This window comes from Chroicocephalus ridibundus, chromosome 13, assembly GCF_963924245.1.
Source record: "Chroicocephalus ridibundus chromosome 13, bChrRid1.1, whole genome shotgun sequence".
Lineage (NCBI taxonomy): Eukaryota > Metazoa > Chordata > Aves > Charadriiformes > Laridae > Chroicocephalus > Chroicocephalus ridibundus.
The window spans coordinates 9,422,725-9,444,824 of NC_086296.1; the positions used below are offsets into that span (position 1 = coordinate 9,422,725).

The 22,100-nt window shown below is 42.5% G+C and overlaps 1 protein-coding gene across 1 annotated transcript in view; it reads right to left on the reverse strand.

Annotated features, from left to right (window-relative positions):
- Positions 1-22,100, reverse strand: part of GALNT9 (polypeptide N-acetylgalactosaminyltransferase 9) — a 161,217-nt gene that overhangs the window by 118,445 nt on the left and 20,672 nt on the right. The window contains exon 2 of the mRNA XM_063351229.1: positions 12,922-13,102. Coding sequence (XP_063207299.1) covers positions 12,922-13,102 — 181 coding nt within the window. The remainder of the gene's footprint in view (positions 1-12,921; positions 13,103-22,100) is intronic.

Consider the following 22,100-nt stretch of genomic DNA (forward strand, 5'->3'; position numbering starts at 1 on the left):
CACCTCTTCTGTCATTACTATTAACCTTCTGCTGAGCAAGAGCCTTCCAGCTTTCTTTCTGGGGAAGGGAGATAAGAAACGCTGATTCGGAGTACTTTCCAAGTGTTATTTTCATGTATATGCTAATCTATACACCAGAGGTGGTCACACTAACAGACAGAGGATTCTCAACCTAAGACATTGCAGCCCATACCAAGTTTCTTTGCAAAGAGTAACTTTGCTTCAAATATTCATTAATTATAGACACAGGCTACTCATCTTTCTAAGACAAAGTATTTACTTGCACACTGAATGAAAAAAAACCCACTAGAAACACAGAGCGTGCCGTGCATTTCCCCAGTGGCCCTGCCTTTAGAATACTTCAGCTAGTTAAAAGCCCCATGACAAGTTTTGTGTGAAAAATGAAATTTCCCAGCTGATTTTCCCCAGTGCTGACAAGACTATTCCTCTCAATGCACAGAATCGTCAAGAACCACAGCGATCAGGAATCTGATTTTACACCACATGTTACACCCTGATCTCCTGCTATACACAGAGGGGGTTTTACTACTCCAAGAACACCACCTTGGAGTTCGGAGGCTTAGTAACACATACCACATGATGCTTGCTTCACAAGGGCTATTTAAATGTGCCTGGACAGCCAAGAAAGAGAGACCACAATGATCAGCCTGGTGCTGGCTCTGCACAGGAGGCATCAAGGCACAGGCCTGGAGCTCCTGCTCCTCAGGGCTTGCACCGTATTTCAAGAGAAGTCTCCAGGTAGGAACATTCAGCTGCTGCAGGATTTCTTGTGGCCAAAAGGATGCAGGCCAAAATTGCACATACTCAAAAAGAGTTCTTATTAAGACACAGCCAGTTGGTTTGGTAGAAATTTAGGGGAAAGAGTGCACAGACTGCATGCCAAGCAACTGTTCCTGGACCTCCTTTGAATTTCATCCGACAAGGTGACCTGGTTTGACTACGGTTAGGTTTTGAGACTACAGCAGAAGGTTTAGAAGCAGTACAACAGAAGCCAAGAAGCCTCCAGAAAGCTGGAGGAACAAAAGAGAGAGACCCCATAGTTCTACATCATAAAACTATCAAACAACTGAACTGGCAGGTGCTGTTTCAGAGAAACAAAACCTTGGAAAGCATCTAGATCAGGCTAACCAAGACAGGGAGCTTACATTTGCTAGCCTTAACTGTCCGGTACTTCTGGCTCTTGCTAGTGTTAAGAGTCTCTCACTTTTATTAGCACTAAATTCACTCAAAATAGGAGACGCGGGCAAAACAAGCAGGAGCTGACACTATTAAAGTGAAACACTGCATCAACTTGGAGTTCACAATTCAGTTTTATTTCAGACAGAAGAGTAAATCGTCTGACATTTTGGTCTGCTCATGTTTTTATCACAAAGACACAAACAACAACAACTAAAAAACCTTTATGTTATTTGACCTGAAACCTTGACTTTTTTATACCATGAAACCTATCCAAGTAAAACAGGAACCAAAACTAGCTAATTTTTAAAGTTACACCAGGCAGGCATTTGGAGATAATACAGATCTCACATTGTTAGCAGAACTAAATTTGCGTTTACATTTTAAGAAAGAAAAAGGGAACATCAGCTCAAACCATTAGACGAATTCCTTCAAAGCTGTAAGAAGGATATCAGGTGTAGTGTAACAGAGATACATGTAAGGAAACACAAAAGGAAAGGAAATACCACTCTGAATTCATTGCCTGACTTGTTCTCTTACTTCTTTTTATCCTGTAATGTGATATCACGGAGTGTAAGGTAACACGACAGACAGAAATTTACAGGAATACCCTTTTCTCCCTGGAAGTGATAGCAGGCAACGATCAGCAATGGGCCCAGGGGAGGGAAATGAAAGAAACTTTAAAATGGCAACACGCAGCTGCAGACAGCTGCAAGTCATGGCTGGATCTCAGCAGTGCTTCCGCACTACAGGTATATATTTACCTGTGAAAGAACGGCATGCACAATTTGAAGACAGCACCCCACCATTGCTTTTCAGGAAGAAACGCTTCTGCTAGGAAATTACCGTGGCACTTTGTTTTCAAGTTCAGAAAATTACTCCAGTCTCTAAAGCATACTTTTTTTTTTCTAAAAAAAAAGCAATCACATTTAAGGCACCTGTAAATGTACAGATCACGTGAGACACATGTAGTCTTATGATCTGTAAGAAAAATTGAGGGATGCAAACCAGTTTTTTGACTGTCTTTTTTTTTTTTCTTCCCAGATGAAAACTGTGCTACATAACAGTTGTTCCTCCACAGCTGCTTGGTGGGGACCTTACCCAGGCTGCCCATGATGCCCATGCTGGCAGGTCATTCTTTAACACGTGTTGCTACTATGGAAATTCCCTTTTGTTTCTGTATGCCTTGGAGCAGCATTTAACATTTTGGATTGGATTCACCTGAAATCCTATTTAAGCTGGCTGTCCTAGGTTCCTGAGGGAGACACCTCCAGAGGACATTACACACCATACATCTTAAGCAATGCTACCGAGTCTTCTTCTTCTCCACTACCTATAAAGGCAGTCAAGTTGATCACCTTAAATTAGATGTCTACTTTTAGTCAATGTTATGCAAGCCACCTTAGGTAAACTATTCACGGATTCCAGAGTATGTTCTGGTGCAGACAAACTGCAGGGAACGGTTTCCAGTCTTACTGCATTTAAACACAACATCGCAATCAGTTATTTTTCATGCTCCCTAGTTAATCAAATTCAACCTTCACTAAATCTACATTTATTAGCGCTGACACTCATGCAGAACTCGTCTTCAACAATTAATATACACAAAGACACTGCAAAAATGTAACAAGAGGAAAACTACTGCATTTGAACATAAGGTGGGTTTTTGGAAAAGGTTGCTCATTTTTATGATTCTGTTTAATTTAGCCTTGCTGGTCCTCCTTTTATTATCCCATGAGCCAGTGTTAATAACCAAGACCTATGTTATACGTTTTGTGGTATAATTAAAGTCACTACTTAATTGGAAAGCCTAGCTAGCACTAAACAAAAGGGAATCAATAACATATCTAATGGGAAAAGCCAGAGAAAACTATCAAATATCAGAAATAACTGCAAGATATTGCCAGGTGTCCAGCACTGCTACTATGGAGACAGCATGGAGTATGGTTCATGGGGCATCTCTGCTTAGGAGCCACGTCCTGCAAAAAACTCTGGTACTGTCTCCTCAAAGCCTACGGGGTCCCCAACCCCTAGGTACACCAGAGCAGAAGGCAGAGCATTACTGTAGTGAAACCTGGGCAGTCTCATGGTCATACCCTGCTGCTATTGATGAAGCAAAAGCAGTCTGAGAACCTTCCTGACGACCAGATGGCGTTAAAAACTGTTTGGAAAGTTTCTCAATAATTTTTTATTATTATTGGGAGACATGGGCACAGTGTTAATCTGTTCCTCAGTCAGTCTTCTCATCGGAGCAATTTAACATTATATAAGTAAATATTCAAAGACCTAATGGTGACCTGGGATTTTGGAGACAAAAGTTTGAGCCCACATTCCAATTAATATCTCATTATTTAAGCAAAGCTCCAGCAGAGGCTGGGAGAAGACTTACAGTATCTTCATAAACAGGGTCAAGTCACAATGACAGGTCTCCACAACAAGTGCAGAGGTACAGTGCAAACACCGAGCACCGGGTGTAAAGCATGGGGGCTGGCTGGCAGTACCTTTGATTCACAGGGATTTTCCCTCCCTAGCCAAAGGAGCAGGTCATTTTTCCCCTCCTTTGTGAGTTTTACACAGTTCTAGTCTAAACCCTTTACAGCCAAATAGGAAACGCTTCCCAAAATGCCGTGATAAGCCTTTGGCATACACAGGGATACATAAATAAGCACAACTGGCCCAGAGGTATGAGCAAATTTAGCTTGTCAACTGATACCCCACATAAGCCGAGTCAGAATGACAACCGAAAACACTGTGCAGTAGCTGGTCAGAGCCCGGCCCTCCGCAGAGGAAGCAGCACAGGGACTCACCCAGTCCACACCAGTTCCCTCTGCTCTTGGGCAAGTGGGAAAGTCGGCTCAGATTTGAGTACGTCTCTCTGAAGCTGTATCGCCAATTGTGCATACACAGTGTGCGCGCAAAGGCGCCCGGGATGTTTGTAGGGACCCGCAGCCCAAGGACAATGGCCAGCCTGCGTAACTCGGCAAACTGGCTGAGAACGCTATGAAGTCCCAGAGCACGTGTACACACATGTCCCCTTTGCACTGTTCAAAATCCACATCTGGATATCGATTCGGGATTTAATGAAAACACTTCAGTTAGTTTCATCTCTCACTCAATTTCCCTCCAATAAACAATCCCAATCTGCTGCCCAGAGGTAATTCGGTCTGCTCCGTTTTCTGTCTCTGTTCTTCCTTCTCTCTGCTTTAACTTATGTCATATATGCAGAGTGGCCAAAAGGTAGAGGTTTTTTTTAGAATTTTAGTGTGGATTTTCAGATTGAGAGTGGGTGCAAAAAAAAAAAAAGAAGTCAAAAAGTTCCTATTAAAAAGAAACCTAATTAAAATCAAAATACTGTGCCTGTACTGTGATTGTGAAACATGGACAACTGAAAAAGGAAACACTTAGTTTCAACGAATGTTTCACTTTACTGTGACCTGACATTAATCTGAAAGTCTCAGTAGAAGCTAGTGACAGAAAATTCATTATTTTAAAACTAAATTTTTCATGTGAAACTAAATATTTTGTTGGTCTAAACTTTTTGTTTATAACATTTATAACAAATATATAAACAATGTTTATAACATTATAACATTTCACAGAAGACGTTCAGTGTGACACAAAATATTTTTAGGTTTTGCTTTTTTTTGTTTTTTAGTTGCCGTTTTCTGATCATGAGAAATTCTGGTTCCTGAACAGCACTGGATCTGTTCCAGTTCAAATGTCCTTTGCAAAAGGGCCCATTACGTCACACTCTGGTTAACCTGGGAAGAATCCTAAGGGTCTGTTTCAATTTGGAGATTCTCCTGCCATTTTTCTAAGCGGTGCAAAGAACACACAGTGTCCCCAGAGGATTCGAAAAGTGGGTCACGAGGCAGCGCAAGCTGCAGAGGTGGAGAAAATCAAGTAATTCCAGGTCTAGCCCTCTTCAACCCACTGATCCAAAAGCTGATGCTCTTTGAAAGCCATCTGCCTTCCTGCCCTGCTCCCGCAGGGACACCCGACACAGACGGGCAGAGGAGCTGCCCGCTCCCACAGCCTCGGGCAGGGGCCGTTGGACCAGACCACTGACCCTCCTCTCACGACAGAGAACGTGCAAACACACGCATGATTTGGCTCGAGAGAGCTGCTGCCTGACGCCTCAAAAAAAAAACAAACAAAAAAAAGACAACAACTCACAGTGAGTCCACAGAGCTGTACCGCCAAAAAAAGGGTCAAAATTAAAGGTGAGCTCCCTGTGTTATCAAAAGGCTTGAGCTCACCGGCCACTGAAGGACAGAAAGGCAGTTTTCCAGCTACTGGCCTCATACTAGGTACTGTTATTAAACCCTTGAATGAACAAATCAGAGGTCTATTTACCAAGTCTGGCCCCTTGATAGCACTATTTGATCAATTCCAGAATCCTTTTTGATAGGTAATTAAAAAAGCTTTTCCTTAGGTATAGAGCGGAGTGAACCATTAATTACACTTCAGAGCCCTAGAGATGCAATTCCTTTGCTATTGTGAAATGTCTATAGCAAGCAACGAAAACGCTCGCCTCTGTAAAAGAACCGAATAAATGAAAGTAATTTCCTTGAGACCTTGATTCCTCTGCTTTTTATGGCTAAAGACTCGAGTTGCCTCAGCATTAATAAGCTTGTTCTTTAGGGCTGAATTTTCTCAATACAAACATCCATGACCATAACACAAAGAAATATCTTCTTTGGCTGATAGAGCCAGCAGACTGAATCCATATATTAGTATTATTGTTATCACTGAACTGCCACAATGCACTCAGCATCAAGTTGCACAAAAAAGATCAGTTAAATTAAAGATCCTCACCAAGCGGCAACAATTTCTTGTAAAAGCCAATTTAGCCCTTATGGAAGCTCCGGGATCATATTAACTTTTCTCAAAAGTATGCATAATGCATCACAGCAAGTGGTTTTGACAAGTGCATGTGTGCGTATGCGTGGACGTGTCCTGCATGTAAAGAAACCCCAGAAGATACTTAAGTTGCAAAGTCAAGTGATAGAAAGTTAGAAAATGCCAGATTTACAGGTGTTCAACCTATTTAATTCAACCCCTTGCGATCCAGCCTGTGCACCAGAAAGAACAGGGGAATTGATGTTATCCTCAGAGATGACGCTTATGTTTGAAAGCATCTGGTTAGTTGACACTTCCCAATTTTCCAGCATGCCACACTGTAAAACAAACAGCTTTTGTAAGTTTGGGGGCCTTCCCCCCGGCCTTTGAATGAAATTCCCAAAGGTTTTGACTTTTTCTGCATTCTTCATCTTTGATAAAGTCAAAATCTACTGTCATATGGGACTATAGCACCTCTGTCTTCATGCATGATTGGGAAGGATTGAGTCTGATCCTTTGTTACTGGAGCACAGACTTGTATTTTGTGCTACAGCTGGCAGCAGTGAAGGCTGTTAGTCCCCCAAAAGGGCAGATGGATAGCTGCTGCCGTTCCTGAAGCCTGTTGTAGCAATACGGCATGTCCCAGCTAAACCTGTTCTCTTTCTCTACTCTCAGTACCTGGAACGAATTACACCACTCGAAGACAAATGACTACCAGGGGTTTAGGTGGCTGACTCTGGGCACTTCTGTTCAAGAGTGTGGGATCTCGATCAGACTCTCAGCTGTGTTGCTCCAGATCTACTTTTGACTATTCAGTCAAACCTTGGCCCCTTGACATTACGGTAAGAAAGGCATGCACACAGCCCAGCGGGTTTCACAGCCTCCCCATGGGTAGGATTCAAGGCTCTTCTACATCTACACATATTGGTAGAAATAACTGATAAAATACACGTGCTCATGCTTTCCTGCACATCCAACACTGCTAAATCCACCACTGGATTTACCTCCACTAAGTACTCAGGTTCCTGTGATCACAACCCTCGTTTTGAATATAGAAGAATATAGGAAATGAATCCAATAACATTTCACCATTAAACAACACTTTCCCCAGAGAACCACAGAGCAAGTTCTGCCTTAGCCATGTGCTTTCAAGGGAAAAAGAGCCTGTTCCTTACGAGAGGTGGTTCTCTTTCTTCCACTGCACAGAGGAAATAGGGTATGTTAGTGGGGGCTAGAAGCCCTGCTAATACTTTACTGCTGGGAAGAGAGATCAGGACATTAAACATCCTGAGCTCTCTACAACATATTTCCCACAGTGGTACAGCCCTTGAAAAACTTCAGCACACCGGGGAGCAAGGACGGGGCTGCAGGCGGGACACGCAGAAACCTGTGCTACTTTCCTTGCTGCTTTCTTGTGTCTTGCCCTTAACTTGAGAAATGTTTTTCAAGCTTGATGTGTGCCTGTATGACAGGGGATAAAAATAATGCCATTACAAGCATTATGAATTCCCTTGTAACAAAAATAATCCTGCAAAATTCTTTTGTCGTTAATGTAGTTTTCCTAAGTGCTGAAAAACTTACTCTAGAATTTAGATGATTAATAACAGTCAGTACTAAGCAGACTGCTACTTTGGAGTTATTTACATGTATTTTAACAGACAAGATATCAACCACTTTCCACTGAGTACATGAACGAAAATCTCGTGTGATTAGCTGAACATTTCTAAATACTCATCGATCAATCATAATAAATCCTGAGTATTCTGCTTGACGTTTAATTCAAATACATTTAATTCCCACTACTCGGTCCTTGCACCTTCTCAGAGCACTCAGCTGCACTGTACTCAGAGGCTTCAAGGCAAAAGTCACCACTAAGACTTATATAGCATACAATGGAAAGATCATCAGCACAACTTTAAAATCAGCCCATTTGATCTAGGTGAAATCCAACAAGAAATGAAAATAGCGTTCAAGGTCACACTGAACAAAGTTACAAACTGTTGGGCAGGCTTTGCATCGTTTTATAAAACAAAATTGCAAGTTCCCTATATTACATGTCTCTCAAAACCAAACATCGCTTGAAATATCAATTCACAGTATGGTTTTGAACTGTTTCCCCAGGGCTGTCTGCTTTCTACACAGAGCGAGGGCAAGCATTCAAGCTGTGGGAGGTGCAAGATCAGAGAAGAAAAAGCTGAGATGCATTTATTACACCACGTTAGGATCAAACTACAATTTTGTAATTATTGTGTGAATCGTAATCGCAAGCAAGCTATTTACTGTCATCACTTCAATTTGGCACACAAACACAACGTGCACAAAATCTGCTGTTGTCTCCTGTACTGGCTTAATGATTTCTATCTTAAAGAAAAGGCTTCTGAGTGAAAAGGACTACCCGCACCGGCAGCAGCAGGTAGGAAAGCAGAACACACTGCGAGCGTATGGGAAAAGCATCTCGAGAGCAGGACTAGCCACCCAGGCTTGCAGACTTCACTGCAGTGAAAGGACAGGGAGGTGACTCCAATTTAGGAGCCTTCATGGTCACGCTGTCTGACTGTACACCTCTTTAGTGGAACATATTGTTTTAATTTGCTGGGTGGGGATGAAAATACCTCTGAAAAGCAATTAAACTGCTGAATGTTTACTGAAGCTATGCTAGTAGATGGAACAAAAAGCTTATTCTACTGGAATAAGATACTGGACAACAAGAAGAGGGGAATTCAAAGATAAAATGAACTAAAAGACAATAATTCTGATCATTTTTTTTTTAAAAGAAAACTAAGCCTGGAATATTACAAGCCCCACATTTGCATAGTGAAATCACGTTTACTTTCATAAATTTTGTCTATGCAATGCAGACTTGAGTGTACATTCTCCTAGTTCATATCTTTAATATCTACTGGTGTGTGCAAATATGTAGATCTGAACATTTTTAATGGAAGCCAGACTGGGGAGAAAGCATGGTTTAATACTGTGGGAATGCAAACCCAGATAAGTGGTTTTATTCACAGGCTGGCCACGGACTTTGTACATGGTCTTGGATGCTAATTCTACCTTGCTTCTCAATTGAAAAATGAAAAACCCTCCCTTTTTAAAAACGCAAAGTTCTGGGAATGACATACAAATATGTCATTAATATAATAATAATTCTACATATAAATATATATATAAATATAAATAACAAACAGACTGCGAAGGGCTCAGCGATGAGAGCTATTATCAAGAGACGGAGAGACGAGACCATTGGGCAAGTCAGCATACAAAGCTGGACAAAACGAGAATGGTTTTCCCAAAGCCTATCTCAAAGATCTGGAGGTTTAGCTCTCTCCAATATATAATTAGAGCAGAGTGTCTAAACCAAACAGAAAGGCAAGCTCAGCTTTGCCTTACAGCTATGATGCACAACCACCACCTGTTAGGTTAGCATGCAGATGTGGTACTACGTGGTGGGTAAGAAGAGGTTGATAGGATAAGGAGAGAAAACTCCCTCTCAGCATTAGAGTAAGAGCTCCCAAGAGAGACTGTACATGAGCAGCTGTGCATTTGAGGAGGTCAGAGACAAGAAATACTGCTCATGAGGACAGCAGAAATTTCTGATAGAAAATGGCAACCAAATGGCAGCCCAAAGCTCCTTCGATACAAGTGGCTAAAACTCTTTGTATAATAAGAGCTTCTACCTTCTCCAAGCTTTCACTCATTTTTCATAGCAAATTCAATCTGAAGAGGTTTCCTGTGACTCATAAGTATCTAGAGGCAAGTGTTTCCATTCCAGCTTCTAGACCCAACTAGAACCACCTCAAAAGTGTCAAAACAGCACAAGGAAGACAGTTCTCCCAGTAACTCAGACAGTTAATCATGCAGCACGGTGTTACGAGATCCCCAAAATGAACACGTCAAAAGGCTTATCTGAATGACTCATCAAAGCTCCCAAGTAAAACTGGAAGAGTTTAATCTGAAGTGAAACATCACTGCATTGCAAATGCCCTCATGCTTCTGACAGCTGCTGAGCTAGATTCAAGCTTGGCAACCTTCACTTTTGTATCTCCTAGTAGAGGATTCTCATTTATTATCCAGGTGGCCGCAGCAGCTAATAACAGGCCAGGTCAAACCTCGCTGACGTTCATTTGAAAAACTTCATGCTGATTTTAAGGGTCTTTAGACCAGATCTGATACACAACTCAAATATTCACATAACTACAGACTACTTTTCCCCCAGGATAATTCCATGATGGATTTTTATGACACACCAAGAAAGATAAAGAGACGAGAGCACTGGACAAATCAGTATACTTGCATCAAATGTAATGTAATCAAAGCAATAGACTTTTTTCTCTTTGCCACTTCTTTATCTAGGTTTTCTTTTGTACAGCAAGCATCTGAGAAAACAAATGCTGAGTCAATACTTCTGAGATTAGATTAATGTGTAACACAGCTAATGAAATTTGTAGTTAAACCGAAGTTTTGTTTTGCTGGATTTTCATTTTGGCAGCTTGAACTGCCTAAAATCCTAATTCAATTGCAATCTACTCAGATAGCACAGCTGTTTTGCTTGGCTAAACTTTTCTCACCACTTAATAAGATACTTTTTTATTTAACTTTCAGTTCTGCCTAGGAGCCCCAGTGGGTCTTTTAAAACAGAAGATTATTATTAGAAATTAATTAAGTATTCTTTTCAATTCTGTCTCCTGAGAGTAACTAGGCATTGCTGCTGATCTCCTCTGCATTAAGACATTACTGATTGTCATTCGAAGGATGACAGTGCGGATGTCTCATCTGGAAGAAACATAACTCCATAAACATGAAAGATTTGAAAGACATTTAATAAAAAATATAATAAATCAGTACAAATATTAAACATATAATTGCAATGTCACACATAGCACAGGCATGTGAAAAGTATAACACTAGAATAAAAATAAACACACATTCCAAAGACAAAAAAAAATAATCTTCTTGCAATAATAGGACCCAATGGATTATACTTAGTCCATGTTTCAGCACATTGTAAACCCCAACTAAACAATTCTAAGAACAACAAATGCAATTAAAGGCAGTTGATTTGATGGGTTTTTTTTATTAAGTGATGAGTGTCTACAAAGTCCATCTACAGGAAGGGTCAGAAGGAGGATCCGGGGAACTACAGGCCTGTCAGCCTGACCTCGGTACCAGGAAAAATCATGGAGAGGATCATCTTGAGTGAGCTCTCACAGCAAGTGCAGGGCAGCCAAGGGATCAGGGCCAGCCAGCATGGGTTTAGGAAAGGGAGGTCCTGCTTAACCAACCTGATCTCTTTCTATGACCATGTGACCCACCTTCTGGACGCGGGGAAGGCTGTGGACATTGTCTATCTGGACATTGGTAAGGCCTTTGACACCGTCCCCCACAGCATTCTCCTGGAGAAGCTGGCGAATCATGGCATAGACAAGTGTACTCTTCGCTGGGTAAGAAACTGGCTGGATGGCCGTGCCCAGAGAGTTGGGATTAATGGGGTGAAATCCTCTTGGCGGCCGGTCACCAGTGGTGTCCCTCAGGGCTCAGTTTTGGGCCCAGTTTTGTTTAATATCTTTATCGATGATCTGGACGAGGGGATTGAGTGCACCCTCAGTAAATTTGCAGGTGACACCAAGCTCGGTGGGAGTGTTGATCTGCTTGAGGGTAGGAAGGCTCTACAGAGGGACCTGGACAGGCTGGATCGATGGGCCAAGGCCAGTTGTATGAGGTTTAATAAGGCCAAGTGCTGGGTCCTGCATTTCGGTCACACCAACCCCAAGCAACGCTACAGGCTTGGGGAAGAGTGGCTGGAAAGCTGCCCAGCAGAAAAGGACCTGGGGGTGCTGGTGGATGGCCAGCTTAACATGAGCCAGCAGTGTGCCCAGGTGGCCAAGAAGGCCAACAGCATCCTGGCTTGTATCAGGATTAGCGTGGCCAGCAGGAGCAGGGAAGTGATGGTGCCTCTGTACTCGGCACTGGTGAGGCCTCACCTCAAGTGCTGTGTTCAGCTCTGGGCCCCTCTGTACATACAAGAGGGACACTGAAGTGCTGGAGCGTGTCCAGAGGAGAGCGACCAGGCTGGTGAGGGCTCTGGAGACCAGGGCATGTGAGGAGAGGCTGAGGGAGCTGGGCATGTTTATAGTTTGGAGAAGAGGAGGCTGAGGGGAGACCTCACTGCCCTCTGCAACTACCTGAAAGGAGGCTGGAGACAGGTGGGTGTTGGCCTCTTCTCCCAAGTAAATAATGACAGGACCAGAGGAAATGGTCTGAAGCTGCGGCAGGGGAGGTTTAGGTTAGATATTAGGAGGAACTACTTTACTGAAAGAGTGGTCAGGCACTGGAACAGCCTGCCCAGGGAGGTGGTTGAGTCACCATCCCTAGAGGTGTTTAAGAGACACCTAGATGTGTCACTTCAGGGCATGCTCTAGTGGCAGAGATTGTAGGAGCTTTTTTGTGTGTGTATGGTTGGACTCAATGATCTCAAAGGTTCTTTCCAACCATGAAAATTCTAAAGCGTTTGTTGTCACTGTCCCACCTTCCATTGCACAAGACTACAAGGAGCACGGACTAAGGCTTCCAGCTCTGATGGTGGGCTCTGCTGTCACTACCTGGCCTTTTCTAAGTGAACCCAACCCAACCGAACCATCACCAATATCCTGATATAGTTTTTGATCTAAGGCCTCGAATGTGCATATTAATGCATTTAACATGGCACTTCATGCTTGAGACAGCAGTTGGGCTTTTTAATTTTCACTAAACTCAGGGGTATACGTCTGACTAACTGCTGTCATACTCTAACTAGGAAAGGATGTGAAGAGCAGAACGCCACCATGGCTCAACAGAACAACAATCAATCTCTTACTCTTAATAATCATGTAGAATTTAACTTACTTTTTTGGTCTGTAGTCAGGGATGGACCTGTCCAGTGATATCCTGTCACTGAGTTGGGCATTGTAACCATATTCTTCATACTTCGTCTCTGATTCATGGCTATCATCCCTCAGGGTAGCAGCCATTCCTCCCTGGCCCAGGCCTCCTGGACCTTCAACTAATCCCATGGGCTTTGCCAGACCTAAATGAAAAAGACAAAACCAAATCAAATTATTCATATAAAGGAAATGGATCTAACCTCTTCTGTGACCACAGAATGTTTTCAGATAAACAAGATCTGAGCTCCCATGAAACTCTGCTCTGGAACCCTCATGGCTCTGTGGAAATTATCTTCAGCTTTTCAGCTAGAGTCCGTATCAGCACATCTTGTAGTATCAATGTGTAATTATTAATAAGTAAACTATAAAGAATCAGTTAGCAGCTTTCACATTTTCTCCTTTTTCCTGTGTAAACCCCTGAAAACAGGAAACTTGTTTACATACATTCAAAAATGCCTAATTATACTTAAGAGATTTAATTTCATCTCACTATATCTGCATTTGAAATGTATGAAATCAGAACACATTCAGATTAAGAGGTTTTAGGGAGCTCTTATGAAAACTTACCACTTCCAGTAATAGTCTGTTCTGTGGGTTATGTGCCCCCAGCTGCTAAGAGTGTTCAAATGAAAGGTACCATCACCAAACACTGTACTTACTAAAGCACTTGATGAAGTCCAGCAAAGCTCAAATACTCAGGAGAGACAGAAAAGGAGTATGAGGAGGAAAGGCAAGTTTTCCTCATAAGAGCTGGAGGCCAGGCCCTTTCCCAGTATAGCCCATTATAGCTCCATTCATTTTAAGGGAGATAATGCTGAACTTCTACCACGTGGAGATCTGCCAGTTTAACTCCATATTAATGTCAGTTCTGGAATAAGTGTTGGAGCTGAGACATCTGCTCTGTGGCTCTAAGACCACCCGCAGCTCTTGAATGGTTCAGGTTTGGTTCCCATGCTGGGAATGCAGCTGTGCAACTGGTCACCAGCTGCTGCTGGGTGGGAAATACAGGGTAAATCTAACGTCACTACGTGAGTCTACAGATGAGTCATTTGGACTCAACTGTACACCTTGCCCAGCCTGTTCCCATAAAGATGTGCTAAAACTATACAGGAGCTGACACCATCTCTCACCTGGGAATTACTCCGGATTTCCTCTGTCCTTCAGACCGCTGACGAACAAAATATGTATATTATGTAAGATAGTCAGCTCTATGCAGCTTAGAGGATCAGAAAGTGTGGAAACACTTGAGCTAAAACGATTAACCCCACATTGCTTGGTGATGGGATATTAGCTAGTCAACACTGCATTTCATAGACTTCATTCACTGGTGTATTACTGCTCAACTCAAAAAACACACATAAAACAAAAGTAAACCAACATAAAAAATGCCCATATGATCACATCGCCAAGAACTTCTTCCATAGCAAGAGGCATTTAACTTGGTGCTGAATTCTCATAAATAAGCTCCTCAAATATCATGTGTTTAATGTCAAAGCTTTCCTTTCCAAAAGGCTCACTATCAACAGGTCATCATAAGCGAAAAAGTTATTTGTAATAGTCTTGGGGATACCATACAGAAATGTGCAAATATCCTCCAAATCATTTACAACGCAGAGCAAAACAATTAGAGTTTGACCAGCTCAACATTCTTCAAATTAAGAATTTTTCAAGAGGAAAATGTCATTATTTCAACTAAACAATTAAAGAGAAAGGCAGAAAGAAACTGACAACATTTGCTAGCAACAAACAAAAGTAACGCCAGTACTAAGCTGGGACTGGCTTCTCCAAGTCACAGTAAGGTCTGGGACAGTTTTAGTCCCTCATGAAGGAACGTCTCTTGCACCTCATTACTAACACTGTCCTCACTTATACCTCCATCACCATCTCTGCTTAATTACAGGACAGAACAGAGAGACAATGGTTCGTTAATGGTCTGAAAGAGTAAAGTTAGCATTTTCTACTGTAGGTGCTTATGAGGAAAGCCTATGCTAAGGATAAGTGCACCACTACAAATTGTCTGAATATAAAATGAGTACCTGCAGCCCTCAGGAATTTTGGTACTGAATTTCAGACATTGCCTACAAAAATACATCCCTCATAACACAATCAGTAATCGCAAGTCAGGACAGAACTTGTTTGTGTTTGCCTCTTTGATGTCTTCTTCATGTTCTTTATCATCACGCACTGGAACACTCAACTGTCTCAGAGTGATTCATGACTCCGCAGGGGGAGGGAGAAGAAGAGGAAAAAAAAGAATGCCCTACAGAAAAACATTCTTGGCATGGCCAAGCTTTTGAAAAATTCAGACAGCTCCAAGCATTCAAGCCTATTGAGTTGTTGAAAAGAAGGGAAAACAAGAGGCTCGCGTGGCCATGGCCTCGTTATAGGTGTGTGTGGGAGGTGAGCTCCAGGTCTCATTAGCAAGGGAGATCGAAGAGAAGCCTGAGCAGAAACCCCACATGCACACATGAGGGGAAAGTAGAAAGATGAAGCTTCAAAACAGCATCTTTTTCTAGGGTATTGTATTAATGGTACACAGAGAGAAAAGACGAAAGCACTGAGCTACTGGGGTTGATACCGATGCTTCATCAATAATGAACTTCTCCAAAGCTGTAAGTGAAACAAAATGCCAGGAAAAATGAAAGGTATGCTCAAGGCAAGGCAACATGGTATCCGTACACAGCTCTCTCCAGTCAGTCACACTGCCAAACCAGGATCTTGGACCACCTTGGATGACTTATCCCTCAACATTTGGTAACACCAAACAGAGCCGTCCCACTGTTTAATGACTACTTGTCACGGACACTACTCTTCCTCCCAAGCCAGCTATGTTGCAGTGATGCTGCATGCCTCTGCTTTCCTTAAGATGCCCAATATACGGCATCTTAAAGGGGGGCTCAGTTTCAGAGAAAAGTCAGCAGTTCCCTCAAAAAAAAAACCCAAACAAAAAAACCCCACCACAAGCAGGCCTTATTAAAAGGGAGTCAAATTCAGCACTTTAAAAGTTAAAGAATCCAGAAAACTAGACACTTCATAAAGTCTATGCCCTTGAAAGACTGCAATGTGGAAATTTATTTGCTGCTCATTTGGAATCATCTGGGCTGGGTTCTGATGTTACATCAAAGCAGATTGAAGATGACCTTATTAAAGTTAACTGACCTGCTTTGATGAAAGGGACTCCAACATGTAGCGCGCTCAACAATTTAATTCCGGTAGTTGAAAACTTTATTTTTTATACTATATGTTCTTGTAGTTTACAGAACAAAATACTTGCATCTTTATGGCACAAGTAACAGGAGAATGAAACTTTCAACTCACCGGAAGCATCAAGCACTTTGTTTGCTACTTTTCTTATGAAAGAATTAGACAGCCTTCCAAACCACGCATAATGACAATTATTTCATATACTTTTTTCCTAAATCTGATATTCTAGCTCTTCATACTGATAATCTTATCTTGTTCCAGGAAAGAGTCATCATATGTCTGACTTACTCTCAGAATGTATTGCTGTGAGGTTTTCTCCCCATTCATTACCCAAACTGTAGCCTGGTCTGACTGACAGTTATTATAGCAATGCAGTAACATTGACCAATATACAGCAGCAATTAAATAAATGATATCGCATTGCTTCATTCTGCAAGAAAAGCACTTAAGTGTCTCTAGAAGTTGTTAGGAACAACGGATATAGTATATTTTATATACATGTGCGTCAAATTCAGCAATTACAGGCAATGTTCTTCAACGCTCGGTTGGTTAGCTAGACCCAATATTTCTCACATAGGACAACAATTGCACAGCATTTCTCATCTCAAAGGATTACCTGTTGCTTCAGGCAATGTCCCCTAAACAGAGTCCTTTGTCCCATGACTAGCTAAGTCAACATCTAACATGCTAACCCCCAAATCCACAGTTGCTTGCGTCAGCCTTTGTAAAAAAAAAATTAAAAAAAACCCAAACCAACAACAGAAAAGGGATGCCAGTTCAGTAGTATCTTCTCAAAAAGGTCAGTCTTAAGAGACGGGACCAGGAGGCAGGCAATGGGAGACTGTCCCCAGGCTTGGCTGAGGCTGCTGGTGAACAGGACACACCTTCCAGCACGTCCTCCACAGTCTGGGACTGAGCACTGAGAAGAATCATCTCCTTAGAAGCCTTCCAGCACACCAAACATGGGAACAACGCCTGGGAGGACATGGAGCAGCCGAACACTCTACAGCAGCGCTCCCACAGGATGCACAGGTGGGCTGCCAAAGACAGGGAGTCAGCAAAGAAAAGTTATTTGTGCCTCACGGCTTGGGTGTTTATGAACAGCAAAGAGTCAGCAAAGAACAAGTTATTTGCGCCTTACCACTTGGGTGCTTTCTGCTCAGCGAAAACCCCGGGACAGCCCACAGGAGCATTCACTCCCACGAGTCTTGCCTACCGGAACAGGGAAAGGGATGCATTTCTGGAAATACTGCTGCTCGCCAGAGAGACAATTACTATCGATTTTATATGCTGGGTGTCCGGGTCCTACAGTGATGGGGAACACTATGAAATCTAAAAAAGACAGATGGAGAAGTGCTTTTGGTTCAACTTCCAGCATATATCTGGGTTTTAACCAAGGCAGATCAGATGAAAGAGCTTATCCATTTTCTTCTTCTTTTAAAGCTTGTTGCAAACTTCCAGATCCTCCTCTTCCATATGAGTTGCCAACCGATGGCTCTAACCAGCACCCTTTTCACCCATTTTTCCATGGCTTGTGAAGCCACCATGGGCAGGGTTCAGCAGTGTTGCTGCTAGTGTAACCCTGTGGCTCGTGTCAGAGCAAAGGATTGAAATCATGCTGCCAGCTCTGAAACAGGGATGGGCAGAGAGGGAGCTACAGTGGCAATGGCCGGTGAGCTGCTATTTTTAAAGCTGTCTTTACATTTTTAGACTAAAAGGATGCACATTCCATGTGCTGGGATCAGTTATACCCAGTTCAACACTGCAGATGACAATGAGGTCACAAATAATTAGTGTCTGTCATTCATTTCAAATTTATTGCTCTCACTGCAGAGATTTCCGCATAAGACAGAAATTGCTGGGAGAACGGAGAGCAGAATGAACCAGTCTTAGTTTCTTAAACAGATTAATTACTCCACAGGAGGCATAATTTTCTAGGAAGAAAAGAGACCTTCTATTTTTCACCATAAACCCTGTCACAATGGGAAAATTACTGAAGAGATTTATGTGAGAAACTATGACAAAAGCAAGCTCAAACTACATCTGTGATTATTTTAGTGTCTATCTTTTTTTTTTATTTACAACAAAATTACAGGCAGCTGTAAATCAGGTTCAGCCAAGGTTCTCAGACATAATTAACCTTTTGACAATTCAAAATAAAAATAAGCAATTGAGAATAATTACACACCCACGTTCACAATAGCACAGGTCCGTTCTTAGCCTTTTTCTGGCCTTCCTGCCACTTCTGGCAAGGCCACCCCCACTTCAGCAGCTGTGGCTCTGCTCCCACACCTCATCCTCTTTCATCCATAGTCGGCCCAGGTGGTACCAGGGATGCTGGGCACAGTCCCAAGGCCAGCTCCACCACCAATGCCACCGGACTCGGTAAGCACTGCCAGAACTGCTGAGAAGTCTCTGAAATGCCCTTGCTGCCCTGCCTCCCTCTTGGGTGGGGAAGGGCTCCAAAGCCACACTTTTGAGCTTTATCTACGCTTAGACTATCTGCACTCCTGAACAACTACACAAAAGTATTCCAGTTCCTAGCACCTTAAGAGGAGGGAATAAAACATTTCCTTCTAAAAAAACTGGCATAGTCACCCAGCAGTTCTACCTGTGACCCCAGGTCACTTCTCTTTCTTTTAAACTGGAAACATAAAACTCACCAGCAAAACAGTTGTTTCCTTCCTTTTCCAATTCTGATTTCTCAGTTGAAAACATCCCTGCATACCGTGTAAGGCAATAAAAATCTTTAGATTCTAGTTTAACCAAGAAAAAGAAAAAAGGAATTTGGGGGCAACAGCAGCTCTACACAGATTGACAAAGCTGACTTTCAGCACTTCCAGTTGTGTCTTTTGAAAGGAAAGAAAAAGGTTTGTAGACTCTAGAATAGGTTCAGTAACACAGCTAAAACAATACGCATCTTAAAACATTTTTTTAAGCTAGTTCTATATAAACCCACCCTTCTGGAAGCAGGTAAATTATTTGAATCTAACGAATAAGCCCTAATGCTTCCATCTTCAATTACTGTATTGTGCTAATTTTGTAATCTAATTTTGGCAACTAGAAACTGCAGATGAAGGTTACAGCCTCACTGACTGGCATATCTGTAGCCATGGAGGGAAAAACTGGTCTTCCTCCTTCAGGAGTCAACAGTACACGTTAGAGTGAAGCAGACACACAAGAAAAGCAGCTGGTTGGAGGAGGAGGAAGAAAGAGCAATAGGAGTGAGCTGTTCAACACTACGCAAAAGGTCTCAGCTCACCAGTTGTCTTGCTGTTTATGGCTCCATTTTAGCGATCCCTAAAAATAACTAAGAGGAACAAGTTTTCCAAAATAACACGTTTACATCCGAGGAAGGCTCAATCGCATGAGCAGTGCCTTGCCTTTCATACACACCTAGCACAGCCCAGGGACGCTCTGATCGGCTGCTCTGTTCAGTACGATGTCCAGACTGGGTGCTGGAGGAGACATCCTGGGGACGTTAAGCAAGTCTCTATAGGGCACAGTTGCTACAGCCAAGAGAAAAGGTGCCATGAGGTTTGTCTCAATTCCAGACTGGTTTTACAAAGAAGGGACACACAGAGGCTACAAAACGGCAGCAGTAACTACTTTTACAAAACACTTTGAAATCTCTGGATAAAAAGCATCCAAGTTATTTACTACATTCCAAAAGAAGCAGATTTTGCGCTTGAGATTCAGTATCAGGAAAAGATCTCTTTTTCAGAAACAAACAAAAACCTTCTACCTCGGATACTTTAGCCATTGAGGTGCTCCAGGACAATGTTTTTGCACTAGCTTGTATTGGTTCACATGTCCTTTCATTGGGCTACTGAATACGAAGCAGCCCCCACTGTACAGAAAGTTACGGTACTTGTAGCTCCTCTGCAACTGTCACTGAAATATCGCAGTGCCTCCCAAACATCAGTGAGATTTGCTGCCCAGGGAACTGATCTGAATTTTGTCCATACCAACGGTGCTTACTTTCTGAGCTAGAAGGAATGCTGAATGTGGATGAGATTTACTTTTACATACAGAAACATTCACCAAATTGCTCTCCCCAGGGACACAGGCTCCAACTCTCTGCAAAGAGGAGAGCAACAAACAAAATCCCATCCAATTTAAATGACTCCAGCACTTCCATTTATCTGAAATCCAAAATGGAGTCCTATTTTTTATAGTTGTAATCAAGTTTGCTACAGCCTTGCTTGAAAGATTTATATCCCCTAGTATCCAGTATCAGCCCCAAGTATCTCTGAAGAAACACCAAGGAAAAGACAAATAGTATCCTGTGGCTGATGGTTTGTAAAGGAAGAAAGTACAATAACTTGTAAAGCTGAAGCGCTTAATGTGTACCTTTTTGACTCTAGAAACTAGGTGGTGCAGTGTCTTTTTACCTTGACCTCATCTCCAGACACTTCTCTCTGTTCAAGTGGGAGCCTGAGATAGTGTTTCTCAACCTTCATCCACAGATGACTGACGATGCTGTAAGACATTTATCGGTGAGAAAGCTGCTGAACGGCAGCGAAGGGATGAAGTGATTTGGCAGCTCTGCCTGTAGGAGTGATGTTCCTTTTCTGCCCACAGAGGCCAGTCAGGCAGAGAGAGTGCAGAATCAGGAGCCTTGGAAATGAGGTAGATTGGGACAAATTATCTGGCAAGAGGACTGATATCCAACCCCTTTGTGCCTTGCCCTACGTTTCTTCTTCTTTTTTAAAATGGGGACACTTCCTGGTTGTAGAGAGCACTCTGAGGCACAGCCTGTGAATATCTGCCAAGTGCTCGAAATACATACATGGAAAATGCCATAAAAATGCCCAGGGCTGTTACTGGCATCTGGGCAAGAAGCTGACCCTTATTCCACCCTACAGGCTCTGCCCCTACCACATTGATATATTAATGCTTAAACTCTTTATGGTAAGCTGTACTAGGACAGGATTTGGCCAGAACAGGTTTTTTTTCTTAGTATTTTCATAGCGTGTAGTCTAGATTCAGGACACCATTGCAGCAGATGCTACAGAAGCCCAGGCAGACAGCTGCTACACCAAAGAGCTCACTATCACTGTTGAAGAGAAGAAACAGATGCAGAAAGATAATCAGGGAAGAAGACAAGAAGACAACATGGATCAGTAAGAGGCAGAGGTTGCAGTGCAACAGTGGCCTGTGGATTCATCCTTGCCGTAACACCAAGAAAGCATGTTGTTTCATAGCCCACTGGAGGATCTTCTTTTCTACCCCACTGAACAGATTCTATTCCAATGTGCCCCCATACACACGTGGCTTCTTGGGGATGAAAAGGAGAGGATTCCTATGGGAAAGTAACCTAGGCAGAGGATTTATAGTCTTTTCCAAAAATAACAGAATCAAGATGTTTCTGAAATGATTCCTTTTGTACAAAAGCTTGTGATGAAAGTTCCATACTCATTCAGGTTATTTTGAGATGACGGAAGATGGCGGTTCTGACATTTGTAAGACAGGTTTCCAGCTGAGAAAGCTCAGCACAACTCTTCCTGTGTCTTTAGAGGGAAGGAGTCCATGGAGATCTCTGGTAAAGCTCCTCCATGCCAAATGCAAGATTCCTAGTGCATGACCTAAGACTTTGAGGAAGAGGAGAGCAATATCTGAGTAAATACAAAGAAAACTGTGTAATGGAGGGCCAGGCATAGGAGAAGAAGTAGGAAAAACTGTGTCAGTCGTCTTGGCACAATGTGGAGAATGATCAAGTCCATCAATGTGTACAGCAGGTCTGCTGGGGAAAAAAAGAAACATATGTCCTTGCATAGCCATCTTCTCTCCCTGAGCTGCTATGCAAAAGTGTGGCACGCGTGTCACTGCTGGCTTCATCAGCCCTCTCACAGGCCGAATTTTTCGTTCGTTGGCTTAGCAGAAACAGTAGCATTGCATAGGCTACTCCCTCTCTAGACACAAAATTCATTAGTG